General features: G+C 54.3%; 6 protein-coding genes across 6 annotated transcripts; 3 read left to right on the top strand and 3 right to left on the bottom strand.

The window, feature by feature from the left end:
* Positions 1-555: 555 nt before the first annotated feature.
* On the bottom strand, positions 556-1,363 carry KVR01_009637 (uncharacterized protein; the record flags this gene model as incomplete). The annotated part of the gene is made up of 2 exons (XM_044783119.1): positions 556-822; positions 974-1,363. The coding sequence occupies 2 exons, from the start codon at positions 1,361-1,363 to the stop codon at positions 556-558; spliced, it is 657 nt and encodes a 218-aa protein (XP_044642139.1).
* Positions 1,364-4,432: 3,069 nt separating this feature from the next.
* Positions 4,433-6,066, top strand: KVR01_009386 (uncharacterized protein; the record flags this gene model as incomplete). The annotated part of the gene is made up of 2 exons (XM_044782464.1): positions 4,433-4,642; positions 4,702-6,066. 2 exons carry the CDS (start codon positions 4,433-4,435, stop codon positions 6,064-6,066), a joined length of 1,575 nt encoding a protein of 524 aa, XP_044641888.1.
* A 442-nt stretch (positions 6,067-6,508) lies between these two features.
* Positions 6,509-11,702, bottom strand: KVR01_008927 (uncharacterized protein). Its single transcript, XM_044781558.1, has 3 exons — positions 10,858-11,702; positions 7,629-10,795; positions 6,509-7,564 (listed from the first exon to the last, which is right to left on the bottom strand). Exons 1-3 carry the CDS (start codon positions 11,192-11,194, stop codon positions 6,824-6,826), a joined length of 4,245 nt encoding a protein of 1,414 aa, XP_044641429.1. The 5' UTR covers positions 11,195-11,702; the 3' UTR covers positions 6,509-6,823.
* Positions 11,703-11,881: 179 nt separating this feature from the next.
* Positions 11,882-13,582, bottom strand: KVR01_009607 (uncharacterized protein). The gene has a single exon (XM_044786719.1). It carries the CDS (start codon positions 13,374-13,376, stop codon positions 12,378-12,380), a length of 999 nt encoding a protein of 332 aa, XP_044642109.1. The 5' UTR covers positions 13,377-13,582; the 3' UTR covers positions 11,882-12,377.
* A 1,072-nt stretch (positions 13,583-14,654) lies between these two features.
* KVR01_008951 (uncharacterized protein) lies at positions 14,655-16,184 on the top strand. Its single transcript, XM_044782888.1, has 2 exons — positions 14,655-15,188; positions 15,360-16,184. The coding sequence occupies exons 1-2, from the start codon at positions 14,684-14,686 to the stop codon at positions 15,764-15,766; spliced, it is 912 nt and encodes a 303-aa protein (XP_044641453.1). The 5' UTR covers positions 14,655-14,683; the 3' UTR covers positions 15,767-16,184.
* A 96-nt stretch (positions 16,185-16,280) lies between these two features.
* On the top strand, positions 16,281-17,986 carry KVR01_009280 (uncharacterized protein; the record flags this gene model as incomplete). The annotated part of the gene is made up of 2 exons (XM_044784484.1): positions 16,281-17,613; positions 17,699-17,986. Exons 1-2 carry the CDS (start codon positions 16,597-16,599, stop codon positions 17,984-17,986), a joined length of 1,305 nt encoding a protein of 434 aa, XP_044641782.1. The 5' UTR covers positions 16,281-16,596.
* Positions 17,987-18,043: the final 57 nt, after the last annotated feature.

Raw genomic sequence — 18,043 nt, forward strand, 5'->3', positions numbered from 1 at the left:
GGATGTTTTCCCGTGGGATGCCGACTTACGGGACAACAGCTCCACTATGACGTTTTGTTACTATTGAAGGGTTGGCGATGTCACAGTCATGACCCAATGGCTTGTGACAAGAAGGTTTCTCGAAGCGGATGGTGAGTCTCATTGGATCGTCGAGGGTGCGAGCTCCGCCAGTACTTGAGTAAACGACTTGTTTCCGCTGATGGACACTAGATCTGAAGAGACACACAAATGAAATCGCTGCATGGTGCACCAGCTATACTGGTTGGCAGTTGTTGTAGAAGAGCAAAGAAATGTCAAAAGCCAAGAAGAAGGTAGCTGACATCGGGAACAAAGCTGCCCCTAACTTGCTCTAGGCCAGGTTGACTCATGTTGTCCTTCTCCGAGCATAATAAACATATTATAACATGACCTCATCCTCTTCAAGGCCTGTAGTCTGCCTCCGTTGGAGGACCATTTTGACGGCTCGTTGGTGAGCCCTCATTCGCATCTTCTCCATCACGTCGGCGTCGCCCGAGACAGCTCCCTACTCAGGTACCTATCTAGGTATCCTCATCATCACCTAGAGCGACTTCCCCGTGCGTTTCTGCTCTTTCCGCCCTTGAAATGGTCCGTAGGGCCGCAGTAGTTTCCACGGTTGTCAATGTGCCCGTTCGCCATCGAGGTGCCGACAACTGCCCTGGAGCTCTTCTCTGTCGCGTCCGCAGCTCTGGTCGAGGCCTCTGCGCTCTTCCCGGCCGCCTTGGCAGCTTTCATGCTTGCCGCCGCGGCCTCCTGGCTCGCGTTGGCCGAGACCGAGGCTGGTAGCAGGGCGAGAACCGTGGCCTATAGAGTCGTGAGAATGAGTTATCTGCTACTACCGACAAAGCAAGGGGGGGGGGGGCAATGTAGGTGACTTGAGAGATGTCCCTATCTCTCGCCTCTGTCGCAATGTCGAGCTAGAATTGCCGCAGAGAACAAGCAGGACTTTACTGACCATTGTGGCGACGCTCGCCCAGAGGGTCTTTTTCTTGAACCATGGCTTGTCGCTGTTACTATCATCGTCTGCTGCTGTCAAGCCGGAGTGGACTGGATCAGGAACCGTAGAGGAACGACGGTCACGGTGGTGATCGGGGCCGCGGCCCCGCTCTCGGCCTCCGTGTCCGTCTCTGTTCCGTGAACGCACCCGGATTTGTTGGCTGCTGCTTGCTTGCCCGTTAGGGTCATCAAACGTCTCTGATGCAGAGGGGCGCCTCCGTCGCCGTTGATGGCTTCGGTGGTGATCCTTGTCGGCGTCCAGTGACCTAGAGCTGGGCGATGCAGAGGTCGAAGGCGATGACGAGTGATGCCTGCGCCGCCGCTCACCTGCAACTTCCTTGACAGACATGCCTCTTAATTAGATATTTTCGAACACGGACGGCTAGATCGTGTGCGTCTATTATAGAAAAGGTGACGTTATAATCAGAAAAACAGGATAATTATGCCGCGTCCATATTGTACAATTCTTTCTGATGTGTTGAGCCCGCAGAAAATCATAAAGCATAGTAGGATAGCCAAGCCGTGGTATGAAAGGCATGTCTCACTTCTATACCTGGGTATGCCCATCAGTCTGGTCAGGAGTCACCTTGAAGGCCTCGGGACGTTGCAGCTCGCCTTCCCCGTGCTCTGACTGATGCCCAGGCTTGTAGTAGAAGCCAGTCCTGGATACCCCAGACAACGAGCTAGCTCCGAGCTACCGAGGGGGGGAAGCAGAGGTAGTGTTAATACATTTTCGCCGTCACCAAGACACGAGAGGTTAGGCCGCATCAGATAAGGTTGGCACTTGCGCCCAATAGTGCGGTGGGAGCGTCACTCGGTCGCTGCCAACGGTCCGGGTGGTGCCTTCAACACGCCTTATCTTCGCGGTAACATGAGGGCTTAAGGCAAATATACCGGGTTCGCGATGTTGTGGCCCCCCATACACGTGGGATGGCGCGAATCTTCTGGTGGATGGTCGGTCGATGGTTGGGCGCCGAGCCAACAACAACTTGAATGTTGGGCTCCACCTCCTCTAACGCGAGATCGTGATGGAGTGAGGTGGAGATCTCACGGCAGATCACGGATGTCTATAAACGGGGCGTGTTTAACGCATAAAGTTTCAGATAACTAATTCAAGGTTTTGAGAATTTTCAGATGTCGTGATCGTGCCTTTTTGCCTAGACCTCACAGGGATGCTAGCTAGATCGGACCCGAACTTCGGGTTATAGCTGGATGAATAGCTCTGTAGGCTTATTTTGTACCTATGCATTGGGTGAGGGAAGAGGGCCCAAACGGGGGACTGACGTAGTAGGACAAATTTCCTGGGAGTTTCCTGGCTTCCGTCGGGCTGTCTCCAGCCAGTTAGGCCAGACGGGAAGCGATCCTTCTAGCTCGTTCTTATCGTCCCAGTGAAACATCCCAGCTCTGGTGCGCAATGCGGCTGACTTAATAAGTGGTTTCGCTTCTATTCCGTATACGTCTGACTTAATAAAAGGACTTCTGTGTGTCTGTGGCAACGGTCATTCTGCTGTCAACCTTTAATGGCAGATGATACAAGAAGGCAAGAGCCATCATCTGAGGATATATACGCCAAGAGGTTGATTCAAATGCAATCCTGAAAAGACCTATCTCACTTGTGGCTTGTGGTGACAGTAATGCCGTTCAAGTTCTGAACCCTAGGAAGGCATGACAGCCATGTACGCAACTGCATGACCTCTTTGGAGTATATCTTGATGCCTAACTGCTTGGTCAGATGAAGGTATTATGACTGAGCTATATGAGTCCTGTGCTTCTGCTGAAACAGCTGGAATGTAATGCATTTGATATCGGTCATCCTACATTGGTTGAGAGGGTGCAAGCACAAACAAGTCTACTTCTCCCTCTGTTAGGTTTTTTTGCAGTTGGAATGACTCGTCTATTATTTTCCGCAAGCTTGATGCTTGGCTAGGCTGCATGAATTATTCCAAGCGAGTAGTTTCGTTTCTAATCCCCACATATATAAAACATATGTGGTGCCATCACATATTGGTAAAAACTTAAGACCCAGCGTTTAAAAAAAAATAGTACCAATAACAGTATAGAGATATTGTAGTACATGGGCATGTGGCCTCAGCCTCGTGCCGTATGGGCAAGGCTAGGAGGTATTACTGCCGACGAGGCCGCTGACTAGAATTGTTGATATAAGTAGCCCAAGGGCCAATAGCCGGTAAAGAAGTCATGCGGTGAGACTACAATAGTTTCATCATTCTAAGTGAAATAAAAGAAGTTGCATAGAAAAGACTTAGAGGCTTTGCTGGATGCTTGACAATGTATGTTCAAGAACCACCTGGTCAATCCTAAGTCAGTGCAGCCAATGTTATGTCACTGGGAAAAGTAATATTAGTGGTTTTGCTTACATAGCCACAGATAGGAATATTGGCTGTATTTTTCTCTGGCCTCTAGAGACATGTATTTCCCAATGAACTTCCTTGAGTCAGGTATACCTTATTGACACGACCACCAAGAAATCAAGCCTGACCCTGTTTTGCACTTCTTCTTTTCGTCGGAGCTGAGGAATAGCAACCCGGTACTTCTCATTTGACCAGTCTATGGGGCTTAAATTTGACCACTCCTAGGCTCAAACTTTCTCGATGGCGCCAACTAGCAGCATTGGTACTGACTTAAGTAGGTAATTGATTTGGAACACGAGGCTGGACGCGCGAGGCTAACCAAGCCGCCCCAGGTAAGTTTTGCACGGAAAGGCGGCCAGAATGTACCTGTGGGTGTTCCGAGTCAATTGCCGCAAAAGTCATAACGGAAGTGTTACCTATCTAATGTAGCTAGATGTCCCATAACTTCTGGAATGCCCCGGTGTCATGTGGAGTATTATTGCTGACGAGAATAAGATCGTTCCTGCTCTATATGACCACTGGTAATTCACGATTCGCAGAACAAGGAAGCGATGACCGGCTGCGCACTAAATGCTTTAGTGATTATAGCAATGATTAGACTGTTGCTTCCCCTAGACGTATGTAAATTGCCTCGTACCAAATTTAGGCATGAAAATTTCAGAACCTCTTATTGGCTTTCAAATGTCCTTGATCTTATATATGTGGCCGAGAAGAACCAAGTGGCATCATTCTAGGGCGAGCTTATAACCGGTTAACCATGATAGCCCATGGGCTATTGCAGGCGGTAAGACGAGCTTTCGAGAGTATTGAAGCTTGGTAAGGATGGCCCTCCACCGGCTCATCTCAAGTGCTGTGCTAAAGTACTGGAGGTAAACTGGTACATCTAGCTCAAAGACGGTCTCTCCCACAAACCTATCATCTAGACGATCCCTCTCAAGCTTTGCTTAAAGGCTCCTTCCTGCTGCTGCCATGTTCTCTGCGCAAATATGCATTTGCCAACATCATTCTCACAGACTTGTTCCCTGACGACCCTTATACTCAGAGACGTAATGAACTCACTCACCTCAAATTCGCTGCCAACGTTGCCGCCCGTGGCTGGTGGCATCATGGCCTCGCCACCCGCGCACCGCCAACTCGTGGTCTTCGACAACAGCAGCACCTTCACACCACTGCTTGCAGATGGTGATGCTTGCGGATATGCTGCCTCAAATAAAAACGAATCTATTTGCGGGGATGGACTTTGCTGCAGCTTCAAGAGTGTGAGGCACCTCCCTCCCTCAATGACATCTACTCAGCATGCTAACTTGAGAAATAATAGAACCTCTGTAGCTCTGATGAACAGTCTTGCGGTGCAGTCTACTGCCTCCCCAGTTTCAGCACTGGCTGTAAATTACAAGGCACTATCAACAAGCCGAAGCCGCACGCCACATCACCCAGTCACAACTCGTCATCGTTTCCCCAGAAGCGCCAGAGTTCGTCTGCAGAGTACGCAAAGTCCAAGCCCTCAACTTCTTCGGATCTATATCAAAAACCACCTCTTCGCTGGCTGTCTCATCTGTCGCGCCCCGAGCTGGGACCCGTGCCCTACGGAGAACTGATCACCACATGCAACAAGCCCGGGACAGTCGCCCTGACCTTCGACGACGGGCCGTGGCAGTACACCGAGGACCTTCTCGACATTCTACGTAACTACGAGGCCGTGGCGACCTTCTTCGTCTGCGGTGGTAACATGGGCGGCGACGGCCAGATCACAGACTACGGCCACCCGAAACTCCTGCGACGCATGGTGAAGGAGGGCCACCAGGTCGGCACGCATACTTGGGCGCATCCGGACCTCACCACGGTCGATGATCGCGGCATCGTCGAGCAGTTGTTGCTCAACGAGCAAGCCCTCGTGCAGACTCTGGGCCGGATCCCTACGTACTTCCGCCCGCCCTACTTTAGCACCAATGACGACGTGCTCGACATGGTCGGCTCACTTGGGTACCACGTCATCAACGCGGGCGTCGACACGAATGACTGGAGGGAAGACTATGACGCCGCTCGTCAGACCTTCACCCAGGCGCTCCAGCAAGGCCCGCGGGATGGGTCCGCCGGCAAGATTGTCCTCGCGCATGACATCCACGACCGCACCGTGCACGAGCTCGCCGCCTTCATGATCGAGGAGGCCCGTGATGCGGGATTCCGCCTCGTCACTGTCGGGGAGTGCTTGGGCGACCCGAAGCAGAACTGGTACCGCGACCCCAAGACGGGCGGGTCTTATGGCTCTGCAAGCAGCAAGCCGGGCAAGCCCAGCAAGCCGGGCAAGCCGGGCAAGCCGGGCAAGCCGGGCAAGCGGGATGCGGACGTGCCTCTTGATGGGCAGGGTGAGGAGCCTGCGGGCTTGCTCAGGAGCTATTACCATCCAAGCCCCACGAAGCGCCTTGAAAATGCGTCCTCCATTCCCACCCCTGACGAGGAGTACAACACGCTCACCGCACGGGCAGCCGGACCTTCCGAGTCTGTTGGTACAGGTGTGGCCCGGCGAGGACTAGAAAGATATGATGAGCTGCCGCAGCCACGCGCCATGTCGCTCGCCTTTGGGCCTGGTGCAGGCCCCGTGAACGAGGGTGGCTCTCCTTCTTCCAAGGCCACCTTTTCTCTTGCCCTGGCGCTGGTCACAGTGTTCTTCTTCCTGCAGTGATGTGGAGAGAGAAGAGAAGTTCCGATGAAAGTACAAATATTTGCCAGGGGCCGGACTTGTGGGACGACTCGGTGATGGTCTATGTTGGACAAAGATCGTCGGAAAACTGACGGACGAGTTTGTGCTCCGATAAAGTATTCACCCCTTAGTTCATAATGCAGTAATTGGTTCTCAAATCGACAGTATGTCGGCCGGAGGCGTGGTTGTCTTGGATAGAAGATGACGCATGGCAAAGTTCCAGTGAGGCAAGTCGCCTAGGCTCTCACGCAGTACATGTCGAGTCCCAGACTTCGCATCCTCGCCAGCAAGCAACATTCACGGTCTTGTTGCCACTCGGTAGGACTGAACTGCTTAGGACCTCACTCGACCCGTCTTGTGGACTTTCGGGGCAGCCCATCCCTTAGCATCAGATGTCTTTCCGGTACACGCCAGTTGGATGTAGTAGGTTTGAATCGGGTTCTCTAATGGTTGGTCCTATGAGGCCTTGTCATAACGCATTTTCTTTTATACTTTTGTACAGATTTCAGAATGGTCAACTGTTGAGCACCATCTCCCTTCTTCAAGAGACCCAAAATGAAATGCGCGTACTTCAAGGGGCGTGGTCCCATGAAATGGTGACAACCTCTCCAACTATTTACCAGTGCACTCGCTTTTCCTCTGTTGATTCCAACCCTCTCATTCCACGCTAGAGAGGTCGCCGCCGTAGGCCGTGCCTCCCAGTGCTCCCTCACGTGTCCCGCCCCCCATCCGGCTCAGCTCACAACCCCAGCACTTGGTTGATCTTCTCGGCCAGGTCCCTGGCGCCGACCATCAGGGCCTGTGCTTCCATTGCATGCTCTGGCCTATTCATTTCTCTCTCCGCAGCGGCAAGATCTTGCATGGCCAGCGCTGCCCTACTGAGCAGCTGCACCGTCCAGCGCCCGATGTTTCCACCTCCCTGCTGGCCATCCAATCCTCGGCGCTCCACCTCGCGCACCCATAGCTCGCATGCCACAAGGATCCACCGGACCACGAGCTTCCGATGGCGGTTTATGAAAGGCGCCTCTTGCGCATCAAGTATGCGTTCAAGCACACGGGTGACTATTGCATGGGCAACGCCAAGGTTGTTGATAAATAGCAAAACAGGCCAGGTTGGATCGGCCTGAATCTCCTCATTCTGCCGCTGACTGATCACGTATTCGCAGAGTAGCGTGAGGACAGTATCGATCGGGAAGACATGGTTATTCATGCTGGTCCTGTGAGCAATGTCCTGTACTTTGTTGACCACATGCTCGTACGGCAGCGCGGGCGGGCCAACTTCGGCGTCATTGCCAGGCCGGCCGCGTTCCTGCTCCTGTTCTTGCCATGTGCGATATGCTTCCTCCGTCTCGTTGTGGGCAGCAGTAATGAGACTGCGCCACGTGTCAGCAATGAGACGCGGGGCATGGTGGTCGGCTGCATGATAGATGAGTAGAGAGAGGTCATAGTAATTAGCTGGCTCGGCAAAGCCATTGAACAGCTGCGTATTTCGTGGTCAGCACATCCAAGTCCTTAACGTTCACGCAGTGCGTGGCAATGCTCACCTCTGTCAATGAGAGTATGGGGCCGTTCAGAGCCTGCTCGCAATCGACCTTGCGATCCGCTGGGATCCGCTCATCTGCCTTGAGCCTTTCGAGGAGGTCATCCTGGATGTGCGCAATCTCTAGTAATGTCGTCACATCGTGGTTCAGAACCTGTTGATGCTGCCGGCTGATGCCAACCGTGGACACGCTAGCATTGCCCTTGGCACGGCTCAACAGGGTGATGCGGTCCTTGATGCCTATTTCGAGAACCTCGTTCTTTGCCAAATCAGCCTGGACTTCCGCGGCCTCGTAGAACCTGCCCCGGAGCGTGTAAAACCGACAGAGAAGGTCAGCGTGTTGAGCTTCGGTGGACGCCAAGCGCTGGAGAAAGGTGATGACATGCGGCGAATCGATGGCGAGGATGCGATCGGTCCAGTTCTGTTCGATGTACCATTCGTACAGGTCGAAGTGGAACACCTCGTCGTCGGAGCCGTTGACGACGTTGTATGCTTCGTTGCGCTTGGTGGCGGCCAAGGTGGGTCGTCCGTCAACCATTTCTGGCTCGCGAGCCGAGGCTGCATCCAGTCTCTGCATCACCTCGTGGACAAGGTCGTAACAACTCCTGCGCTCGTTGAAAGCAGCTTGCCGGGCGTCATTAGGCGGTCTGCCGTCGTTGATCCAAGACAGAGCCGTGTTCCCGCGATCTTTTTCTTGAGCCACCCTTAGACACAGCTGGATGGCGCCCGCATAGTATTGCAGTTCCAGGTATTGCTGAACAGCACCGTGGAGATTAGCCAAGGTAAGGCTGCGCGCGACACGTTCGAACAAACGCAGGCTCTCCCCGAGTAGTTGCCGGAGGTGATTGGGGTTACCAGCCTGTTCCGACGCCCTCTTTAGTTGCTCCTGAGCCTTGAAGACAACCACGTCGTCCGGACTGCAGAAACTGCCACACCGCCGTCGCAGAGCGTCGGCCACAGTCTCCACATTCGCGCCACTCTCGATGTTCCTGTTCACAATGGCCTTGACCAAAAGCTTCGCAAGGTCCCTCCCGGCGTCCTGAGAGAAGAGCTGCTCGTAAGTGAGCTCGCGCATCGTGTTCTGCGTCGGCGCGTCTAGCCGAACGAATATTTCGGCTACGCGCTCGTCGAAAAGCATCAGGACAAACGATATGCCTTCAGCGATGTTTTCCATCAGCCTCTGCAAGGAGTGCAGACCCTGGTGCTCAGACTGCATGGCGATCTCTGCGAGGCGGTTCTGGGCGCTCGCGAGATCCTGAGGACCATTGAGGCCCTTGATCACACCACGATTGGCCTCGAGGAAATTCCGAAGTCGATCTAGGTTTTCTTGAACAGAGTTCAGTTTTGTTAATGGGACCGTCGATCTCACCGAGACCGCACCTGCCGCGTCCAGGCCTTGATGGATGACCCTCGACTTCCACAACATCCGAACCAAGCGGGTCAGGTAAAGGCCCAGAGCGTGATGTCGCGCAGACAGGTTGATCGAGTCTGTTTCGGTCACTGTCGGGTCACCTCCAAAGTCGATGAAAACAGATCTTGCGCGGTCCTGCGTAACTTGGTCAATCACACGGGCCGCACCATTGCGCAGGTCATTACCTTGACCACAAGCTATGGCAAGGGCTGTAGACACGGTTTCATTGCGGCCATAATGTTGAATAAAGCGGGTCGTCTCGAGCTTGACGGTGTCCTCGCTCGCAGCCTTTCGTATGACTGTCGCAAAAATGTCTACCATTCTTCGTCTCCGGATAATGTGGATGCCCATATTAGTCATTATAGCAAACTCGGATGGGGCTTGATCGAACTGGACCGCGAGTTCGTTTCCGAAGCCGACAGGCTGTCCAGCCGCGGCGAAAGGGGGTGTGATAGACCCTATTGCAAGCACCTTGACACCCTGGCCGAGGTCGATGAAGTTGGCGCTTTCAAAGTACCTCAACGGGCTTTCGTTGCGCGCGACAGTCGAATGTTGCAGCTTGATTCGCCCGGTGCCCGGTGCAGCAACGAACAGAACATCGGTGTTAGGATTGTCCGCCTTGGCAACAAAATCAAAAAAGTAGCCCGGCGCAAAACGCTGGCCAAACCTGCTCGTCGTGAGGGCCTGTGAATTTACGTTCAAATATGCGCCGTCACCAGGCTGCTGCTCCTGAGCAACTTGGTCGGGCGAGGGTGGGAACTTGACGAATATGACCTGCATGCTTTGCGGGGCGGAACCCGACGCGGACGAGGTGCTGGTCGCGCTCAGGAAGATGCGGCAGCCGGTGCTGGTCAGAGCCACCAGGTGGATGTTGAAGCTTTCCATCGCGGAGATAGGGCTGATTGAAACAATCGTCATGTCATTTGTCAGCAGCGGTGAGCCCGAAACAAAGTGAGTCGTCTCATTGAAGCACGTTGTCCTGTCCTTCTCGATGCACTTGTTCAGCTTGTACAGGCCTTCCATTTGGTAGACACGGATGGTGGAGGTGTTGGAGAGCGTGTACAGCAGTTTCCGGCTGTCATCGATAACCATGTCGGCCAGGGCCTCGTTCGCCTTGGGCGTCCAGAGAGAGCTCGGACTGGGGAGAAGTGTGCTCGGATGTGGCAGCTTGGGCACCACCGAGGACCATCCAGGGTGCGTGTGGTTGATCTTTCCACACCTACTGGAAAACCACTTTTCCTCCTGCTGGTAGTAGAGCTCATGCACATCGGTGTCGTTGTTTCCGCCAAAGAATATCCTCCCATCGGCGGACCCAACGATATAGCTCACATCGAGGCTACCCTTGTGCAGAGTCATCCTGGTCGAGTAGAGGCTGACAGTGTGGGAGCCATTGGGCGTGGGCGTGGCAGAAACGCCAAGTAGGATCATTTCTGTCGCTGTGGCGAGCACCAAGATATGTGTGATTGTGTTGACGAAGACGTCGCCCTTTGGACGGACCAAGGCCAAGGTCGTGATGGTGTGGGGCGATTCTTCATATCCGATCAGCTCCGGGTCTGGATTGGTATAGTCCCAGAGATAGAGGGCGTTGTCAATAGTAACCCAGGCATGGTTGATCTCTGTGAAAAGCCCCATCCTTGTCGCGATCTGGCCGCGATCGAAGTTCTCGAACACCCGGTCGGGGATTGGGTACATGGTGGGCTTGTGGAAGGGAGCAAACGCTGGATCGAGCGTCGCAAGATCATATTCTGACGAGGTCCGAACTATTCAGGCTTGTGAGTAGGGTGCGACTACGAAAAAAAACGCGGGATGGGGGTCTGCTCACGCGAGCACAACGAGTTGAGATCTGGATAGCGCTCATCGAGCAGCAGGAGGTCGTTGACGACCTTGGCAGCCCTGAGAACCGGGGGCTGGGCCGCATTATCAGGGAGACCCGGAAGGCCAGGCTGCGCAGGCGGGCCTGGTGGTTGTGATGGGCCTGCGGCGCCAGGTGCTCGGAAGGGATCCGGGGCAGGCCTGAGGGGGTCACGTCCCAAAGGGCCTACCCTTGGGCCGCCAGCAGCTGCATCTCCGAAGAGGTTTCGTCGCGTGGGGTCGTTGGCGGGCGCAGGGGTGTTGATGAATGCGCCGGGCAGGTGGCGCACTGGCGTCGGGGTGGCCATGTGGGATGCAACGAGGATGTCGACGGCGTGGGCTGCGGGACCGAGTCTTGGGAAACGCCCCTCGTCAGGATGGAGCTGATGGGTGCGCGGCGGATGGTGAGGGCCGGCGGGCGGTTGTCCGGGGGCGGTGGTCGACGGCAGCAGCTTCGCCTCGGCCGCTTCTCCGTCTTGCGCAGAGGCAACCGAATGGCAGGAAGCTATCGCAACATCAATGAGGGCTTGCCTGTCGAGTCGCGTCGAGTCGAGTACTTGGAGGAGCAGGGAGCAGGGAGCAGGGAGGCAGGAGCCAAGAGCGTGCGGCTGCAGGGTGCAGGCTGCTGAGATGGAAGGGCGATGGGTATGTTGGAGGATGGAGGATGGAGGAGGCTGGCTGGCTGGGAGGCTCGCTGGCTGGCAGTCGGTCGACCGTTGTGGTCCTGGCGAAGTGAGGTGTGGTTTGGCCGACTGCAGCTCTCGGATGCAGTCAACACAATTTCTTTGCAGGGGTGGTGGTCTCCCAAGCAGTCGAGCTGGCCAAGGAAGGCTGGGCCCCAGTTTTTCGGTGGAGACGCGAACCTGGCGCGCTGGGGGGACGGGGCTAGGCTGTTTCGGGCGCGACAGCCTCAAATACTCACAAGATGCCACAAAGATACTAGATATCTATCCCCAATGGCATGTTTCAAACGAGTCACCGGATGGGATTCGAATCGGGCTAGGCGGCCATGTTTCAGCCGATTGGCGAAGCAGGCAAAAGGCCCTCCCTATACTATGGTATCTCGGCAGACCAGGCATTCCCATACAAGGTACCTAGGTACCTAAGTGCCTACCTAAGGTACTTAGGTAGCTAAGCTAGGTCAACATCAACACCCAACTCTGCACTGGTCCTCAGAATTGTCCCATGGCACCACCCCCTGGCCTCCCAAAGCCTGTGACATTCCGAGCTGCTTCCCACCTTCCTCTTCCTCGTCCCATGGTACTACTCAATCAGCGAGCCAGGCTGCGCGGGGGGTGGGGGACCAGTAGCTGGTGGCGCCTTTATTTCTGGGGCAAGCAAGCAATCCTTTCGCCATGTCTTGCTTGCCTCGGATCTTTTGGTCTTCCCCCATAGCCCATTCGGCCCATGCCTTTTGTTTCCAGATCTCTACCGGCAAGAGATCAGAGAAAATGGAGAGAGAAACACCCATGCTGATGATGTAATGCCCCCTCACTCCTTCTTCGCTTCCCTTGCTGCCTTGCGGAGAGCCCTGGCCCGGATGTCTTTGTGAGCCTTCAGGTTGAAGCCAATTCCGAGCTTGGAGCCAAATCCAACCGCTTTCTCGACCCACCACTGCATAATGGCATGGCTCCACCAAGGCGTGTAGGTATATGCGATATTCTGCGTGCCGCCCAGCCCGACCTTGCCAAGCGTGGCCCGCACGAACGGTCGGGGGGTGGGGATCATGGCGGATGGGCGCTTGATCTTGCTCATGGCCGAAACGACGAGGTATGACAGGACCAGGTAGACATCTACATTGGCCTCCTTGAGCTCCCCGGCCAGGGCGCTGCTCCAGTGCTGGAGGAAGGCCTTGCTGCCACTGTAGGTTGCCAGGTACGGTATAGGCATCCACCCGCCGAACGAGCCCATGGTCAGGATCAGCCCACGCTTCCGCTGGACCATTCCTGGAGCGATGATCTGGGTTGTCTTCAGCGTCCCGAGACAGTTGACGGTGACAATGTCCTGCAGTTCCTTCTTGTCTGTCTCGACAAAGGGCACGGGGATCGAGTGGCTAAGGCCAACGTTGTTGACGAGAACGGCGATATCGAGCCCCTGGACGAGCTCGGACAGGCGGTCGTAGTCGTTGGGGTCGTCTCGCGTGTAGTCCATGGCTAGGACCTTGGTCTGCACGCCCTGCTTGCCGGACGTCTCCAGCTCAGAAGCCAGCGCCTCGAGCTTGGACTGCGTGCGCGACACGAGCACCAGATTGAAGCCCTTGGAGGCCAGCTGCTTTGCGTACTCCTTACCCAGGCCATCCGAAGCACCCGTCACGACGGCCCAGGAACCCGGCCTGCCATATTTGCGGAGGTTGGTGCCGCTGAGGACGAAGAGGTTGAGGAACAGGCGGGCGTAGCTCAGGATGTGGCTCGCGACGTAAAGGGTGCCAATGCCAGCCAGGCCGATTTGCACTGGCTGTGGCACAGACGGCAGGAAGTCACTGACTGCCATGGCGACGCTGTCGAGATGGAGTCTTTGGTGATGTTTGTTGTAGGAGGGAAGCTTTGCCGGGTCGATCGCCGGGTCGATTGGCTGGCCTGTTTATTGTTGAGCTCTTTCTTAATGCGGCCCAAGAAAACTGGGCGCCACGGGCAGGACGGGCTAGCCAAGAAATCCTCAAGCCGAGGCTTATTATTAGTGGGGGCCCTAGAACCCAGTGCACGTACCTACCTAGGTAGGTACCTTACAAGCATGGCATTAGTACGAAGTACTCCGTACAGACGGCTACCCAGGCAGCCCGGGTGGGCACTCGGGCGCTATGAGGACAGCATCGACTATTGACTGTCTCAAGCCCTACACAGTACCGGCAGTCTGCGCCAGAGGCTGGACTTCCATCCCGAGGGCGCCCAAATTATCGCCTGCAAGCCGCTATTCAGCTGCTCACAGCGGCCTGTGAACAACTGTGCTCCAGCTGACACTTATTGGTAGGGCGTCACGGAGTCTGTTTGGAAGCCCCCTGTGTTCTGAAAAGTACTTAAGTAGCTATACAGGATTGACCTCCAATCTTCCAAGGTTTGCCACAAGGGACTCTACCCGTTTATTTAAGAAAAAAAGCAAGAAAGAAAGAAAGCCTTTAATAATTCTAACTTTAAAAGAGCTTAGAGCCTTAAAAGTTATAAATAACTTATATATTTAGTTATTTATTTTAAATTATAACCTAATATAATTATAATAATAAAATATTATAAAGTTATTATATATTTTTATATAAAATATAACGTATTTAATATTTATATATATTAATTTAAAATATTAATATAATTAATATTAAAATAAATAAAAACTTTTATATAATATTATAAAATAAAAATAATAAAATAAATTTTAAAAGATTTCTTATATTATATTATAAAGAAATTAAAAATATTTTATATTATAATAATTCTTTTAAGGTTTTTAATTTTAATTTTTTTAATTTAAATATATATTATTTTTATATAAATTTTAAATAAATATAAAACTAATTAAATTTTAAATCTTTTATTATTTTATAATTATATATTTTAAAATTAATATATATATACCTTAATTTATAACTTATAATATCTATTATAAAGATATTATAATAATAAAATTAACTACTAGCCACATACTCTCCTATCCGGCCTAAAGGCTAGAATAAATAATCTAAATTAGTTACTTCCTAGCAGTATCTAAGTACCGTACCGTCATTGGTGTCAGGCATATATACCAAACAAAGATCATGGATTCACCCTATGCAACATTGGGCTGGTCTCTAAAGGTTGCTGGCTGGCTGGATGGGCTGTCTGTCTGTTACTGTCGGGACTCCTAGCTTGCACACTGGGAACCATATTTCTCGGCAGCAACGAGCATCAGCACATGTGCACTCAAGCCATCGCAGCAGCCGCACGCTCATCCCACAGGCGGCTCGGTACGCGTGGCGCACGAAGCAGTTGACCGTTCACGAACAAATCCCTGTTCCGATTATGGCAAATTTGCAGGCCATTCCCATGCGATTCTGCGATTCTGCCACTGCAGTGTTCGAGCCCTTGCGACCCGAGAGCTTGGCATCGGGGTCACCGGAACGCATGGCATGCGTTCTGATGTCGGCTTCAAGGTTAGTCGGGCACCTGGGCTCAGAAGTCGGCTTGGCTTTGAACCGTGCAGGACGACACCAGATACTCTCTGGCCCGGGGACAAAAATCTCTTGCCCATCCGCTCCCACCAGCTCAGCTCTGGACGCCCGTGCCTGCTCGTCTGCTCCCAGCCGGGAACACACGGCTCGTGAAGCCTGGTCGTCGGGTGCGTACTGTCTCATTTCCCTTGACACGTCGTTAGATGAGCTAGTCCAACAGGGGCACACAGGCTCTGAGGCTGTGAAGGTCCGAAGGGATGTTTTTGGGTTGCCAAGAGCCTCTTGCTCGCCCAGCCCGACTGCAAGTGGCCCTACTGAAGCTGTTCGGGCATGTCTAGGACTTGAAAGGCGTGCGCAGCTGAAAAGTCGACAAAGGCACGGAAGAGCATTGGCAACGCCGGTTTCTTCGGGCGGTCTTGGCCTTTTAACGAGTCGATCGTGCTCATGCTCCTCTCCTTCATCCGATAAGGGCTGCGCTTTGGGCTCGGCCCGGGGCTCGGGCGCGCACGTTGGCGTCGTCCAGACTCTATTACGGGATGCGGTTCTTGCGCTCCAGGTGCGTTGTCGGAACTCGGAGCACGCGCTATCACGTTGGTGGCGACGCCGTTCATCCAAGCTGCCGCGTTTTAGTTCAGGAACGCCCCTTTCTCGCCGCCGTAACCACCACAGAGAGGCCACGAGGATGCCAACTCCATCCAGGGGGCCTCTAACAACGCTCGCTACCTACCTAGGTAGGTACATCTAGCCCGCGAAGGGCGAGGTCCGGCGACCATACTGGCCACGTCGTGGTGCTGTTGTGAACAGACACACGAGACCATGTTTGCTGCAGGCAAGGGTTCGCTTTGCACGATCGGGAGAGTGAAGGTAAGGGTCAGGTTAACGACAGAGAAGGAGAGCCCATACGCCCAATTCCAGATGCCAGTCAACCAAAGAGGCGTGATAATGTCTGTGGAACATCTTCCACAGCCAGGTCTATTCTGTAAGGGCACGGCCTTACAGTACCAGCTCCCTGCCGACTCGGGTCCGCATGCTAAAGCCACCTCGTGATAGATGGTGCTGGCGCCACTTGCACGACCCGGCAAGATGGATGCCAAGTCGACCCAGGCAAGCCGTCTTGGAGCCTCATGTGGTCTACTAGGCCACCCAGCGTTCGTGAAGAACACGGACTCGTCCCCCCCCCCCCTCCCAACCCAACCCAGCCCAGCCCAGAATGGGCTGGAGGCGCCCACAACCGTGTGCCCCGATAACTACATGGTGAAGAAAGTGTGTACAGAGGCAGTAGCCAAGAGTCTTTGTGTTTGAAACTACAGTGATATGGAATGCCATTTCACAACTTGAGGGTCTACATGTCGTCCGAGCATGTTGTGGTGAGAGGAAGAGCAGGCCGGCCAGAATATAAATATCACGAGACGCCCTCACCAGCACAATAATGTTGCCAATACTAGGACCATCACCTTCGTTCATCACATCGTCCCTCTTTCTTCAACCGATCTGACCTCCAATCCGGACCTTGCCCGAGCCTTATTTTCCTTCTTTTGTGCTCAGTCACCCATTACCAACTACTACAAGACTACGATGAAGTTCTCGGCTCTGACTACTGCCTGCGTAGGCGCAACATTTGTTGGCAACGCTGTAGCGCACCCGGGCATGACCAAAATTGTCGAAGAAATCAAGGCCAACATCATGTCCCGCCAGGGCGGGCCAGTCGACCCAAGCCTCAACTCCAACGAGCTCATCGGCGACCTGACCACCTTGCAGGACAGCCAGCTCACACCCGTTGGCAAGGACATCAAGGCGGTGATCCTTCACCAGGCCAACGGCGAGAGCTTGGAGACGTATCCCAACGTCCCCAGGCTGGGCACACCGCAGTGCAAGGCTGACACGTGCTGCGTGTGGCAATATATCGCCAACGAGATGGTCACCGCCTTCAAGGGGCCGTCTGGCAGGTGCACCAACGCGGCCAGGGCGGCGGTCCGCCTCGGGTTCCATGACGCGGCCGGGTGGTCCAAGAATACCGGGCCTGACGGCGGCGCTGATGGATCAATCATACTCAACTCGGACGAGATCCGGCGCCCGGGAAACCGTGGCCTCGAGGAAATCGTGACGCTGACCCAGGTCTGGTTCAACAAGTACAAGGGCTACGGCATCTCGGCAGCAGACCTTATCCAGATGGGGGCAAATGTTGCGACTGTAGTCTGTCCCCTCGGGCCTCGCACCAAGACCTACATCGGGCGCAAGGACAACCCCAAGCCTGCCAGGGACGGCCTCCTCCCGCCCGTCGACGGAAGTGCCGACTTCCTGATCAAGCTGTTCCAAGACAAGACCATCCAGCCCAACGGCCTGGTGGCGCTTCTCGGTGCGCACTCGACGGCTCAGCAACGGTTCGTCGACCCCCGCCGGGCCGGTGATCCTCAGGACAGCACCCCGGGGGTCTGGGACATGCTCTACTACAACGAGACCATCAACCCCAACGCACCCGCCCGCGTGTTCAAGTTCGCCAGCGACATCAAGCTGGCCGCAGACCCGAGGATGAGCAGGCTGTTCACTGCCTTTGCCGCACCCAACAACGCCGCGCAGCTGCCGTGGAACCTTGTAAGTAACCCCCGCGGAACCAAAACGGCGGCGACCAGCCGCAGTGGCCGGGACAGGATCGCTAACGTGGCCTTTGTTGGGACAGCTTTATGCCCGCGAGTATGTGCGCCTCAGCCTGCTGGGCGTCAACAACATCAACTCGCTCACGGACTGCACCAAGGTGCTCCCCCAGCCGGTCAGGACCTTTGTGCCCAGCGACAGGTGCGAGGTCAAGACGTGGATGTCGTCTAGCAAGAACGTGCCGGCCATTGCCAACGCGCTCCTGGAAGGCAAGCTCATCACTTCCGTCCCGGGGCTGGCAAGCCTGTTGAGCAACATCCTGGGTGGGCTGCTTGGGCTCATCGGCATCGGCCGCCAGGGTTCAAGCTGCTGATGGCTTTGGGGTTTTGCTGCTCGGGTTGAGACGAGCATGTTCTGCCCAATGGGCCAG

Source organism: Diaporthe batatas (assembly GCF_019321695.1).
Source record: "Diaporthe batatas strain CRI 302-4 chromosome Unknown Contig00011, whole genome shotgun sequence".
In the NCBI taxonomy this organism is placed as follows: Eukaryota; Fungi; Ascomycota; class Sordariomycetes; order Diaporthales; family Diaporthaceae; genus Diaporthe; species Diaporthe batatas.

Bases quoted from the DNA above. Each gene is read 5' to 3' on its own strand.
- KVR01_008927 (XM_044781558.1), bottom strand. From the start codon at position 11,194: ATGGCCACCCCGACGCCAGTGCGCCACCTGCCCGGCGCATTCATCAAC. The intron at 10,796-10,857 runs GTGAGCAGACCC...AAGCCTGAATAG, and splicing joins TCTCAACTCGTTGTGCTCGC to TTCGGACCTCGTCAGAATAT. The intron at 7,565-7,628 runs GTGAGCATTGCC...CGAAATACGCAG, and splicing joins CCATACTCTCATTGACAGAG to CTGTTCAATGGCTTTGCCGA.
- KVR01_009607 (XM_044786719.1), bottom strand. From the start codon at position 13,376: ATGGCAGTCAGTGACTTCCTGCCGTCTGTGCCACAGCCAGTGCAAATC.
- KVR01_008951 (XM_044782888.1), top strand. From the start codon at position 14,684: ATGGGCTGTCTGTCTGTTACTGTCGGGACTCCTAGCTTGCACACTGGG. The intron at 15,189-15,359 runs GTGCGTACTGTC...GGGCATGTCTAG, and splicing joins TCGTGAAGCCTGGTCGTCGG to GACTTGAAAGGCGTGCGCAG.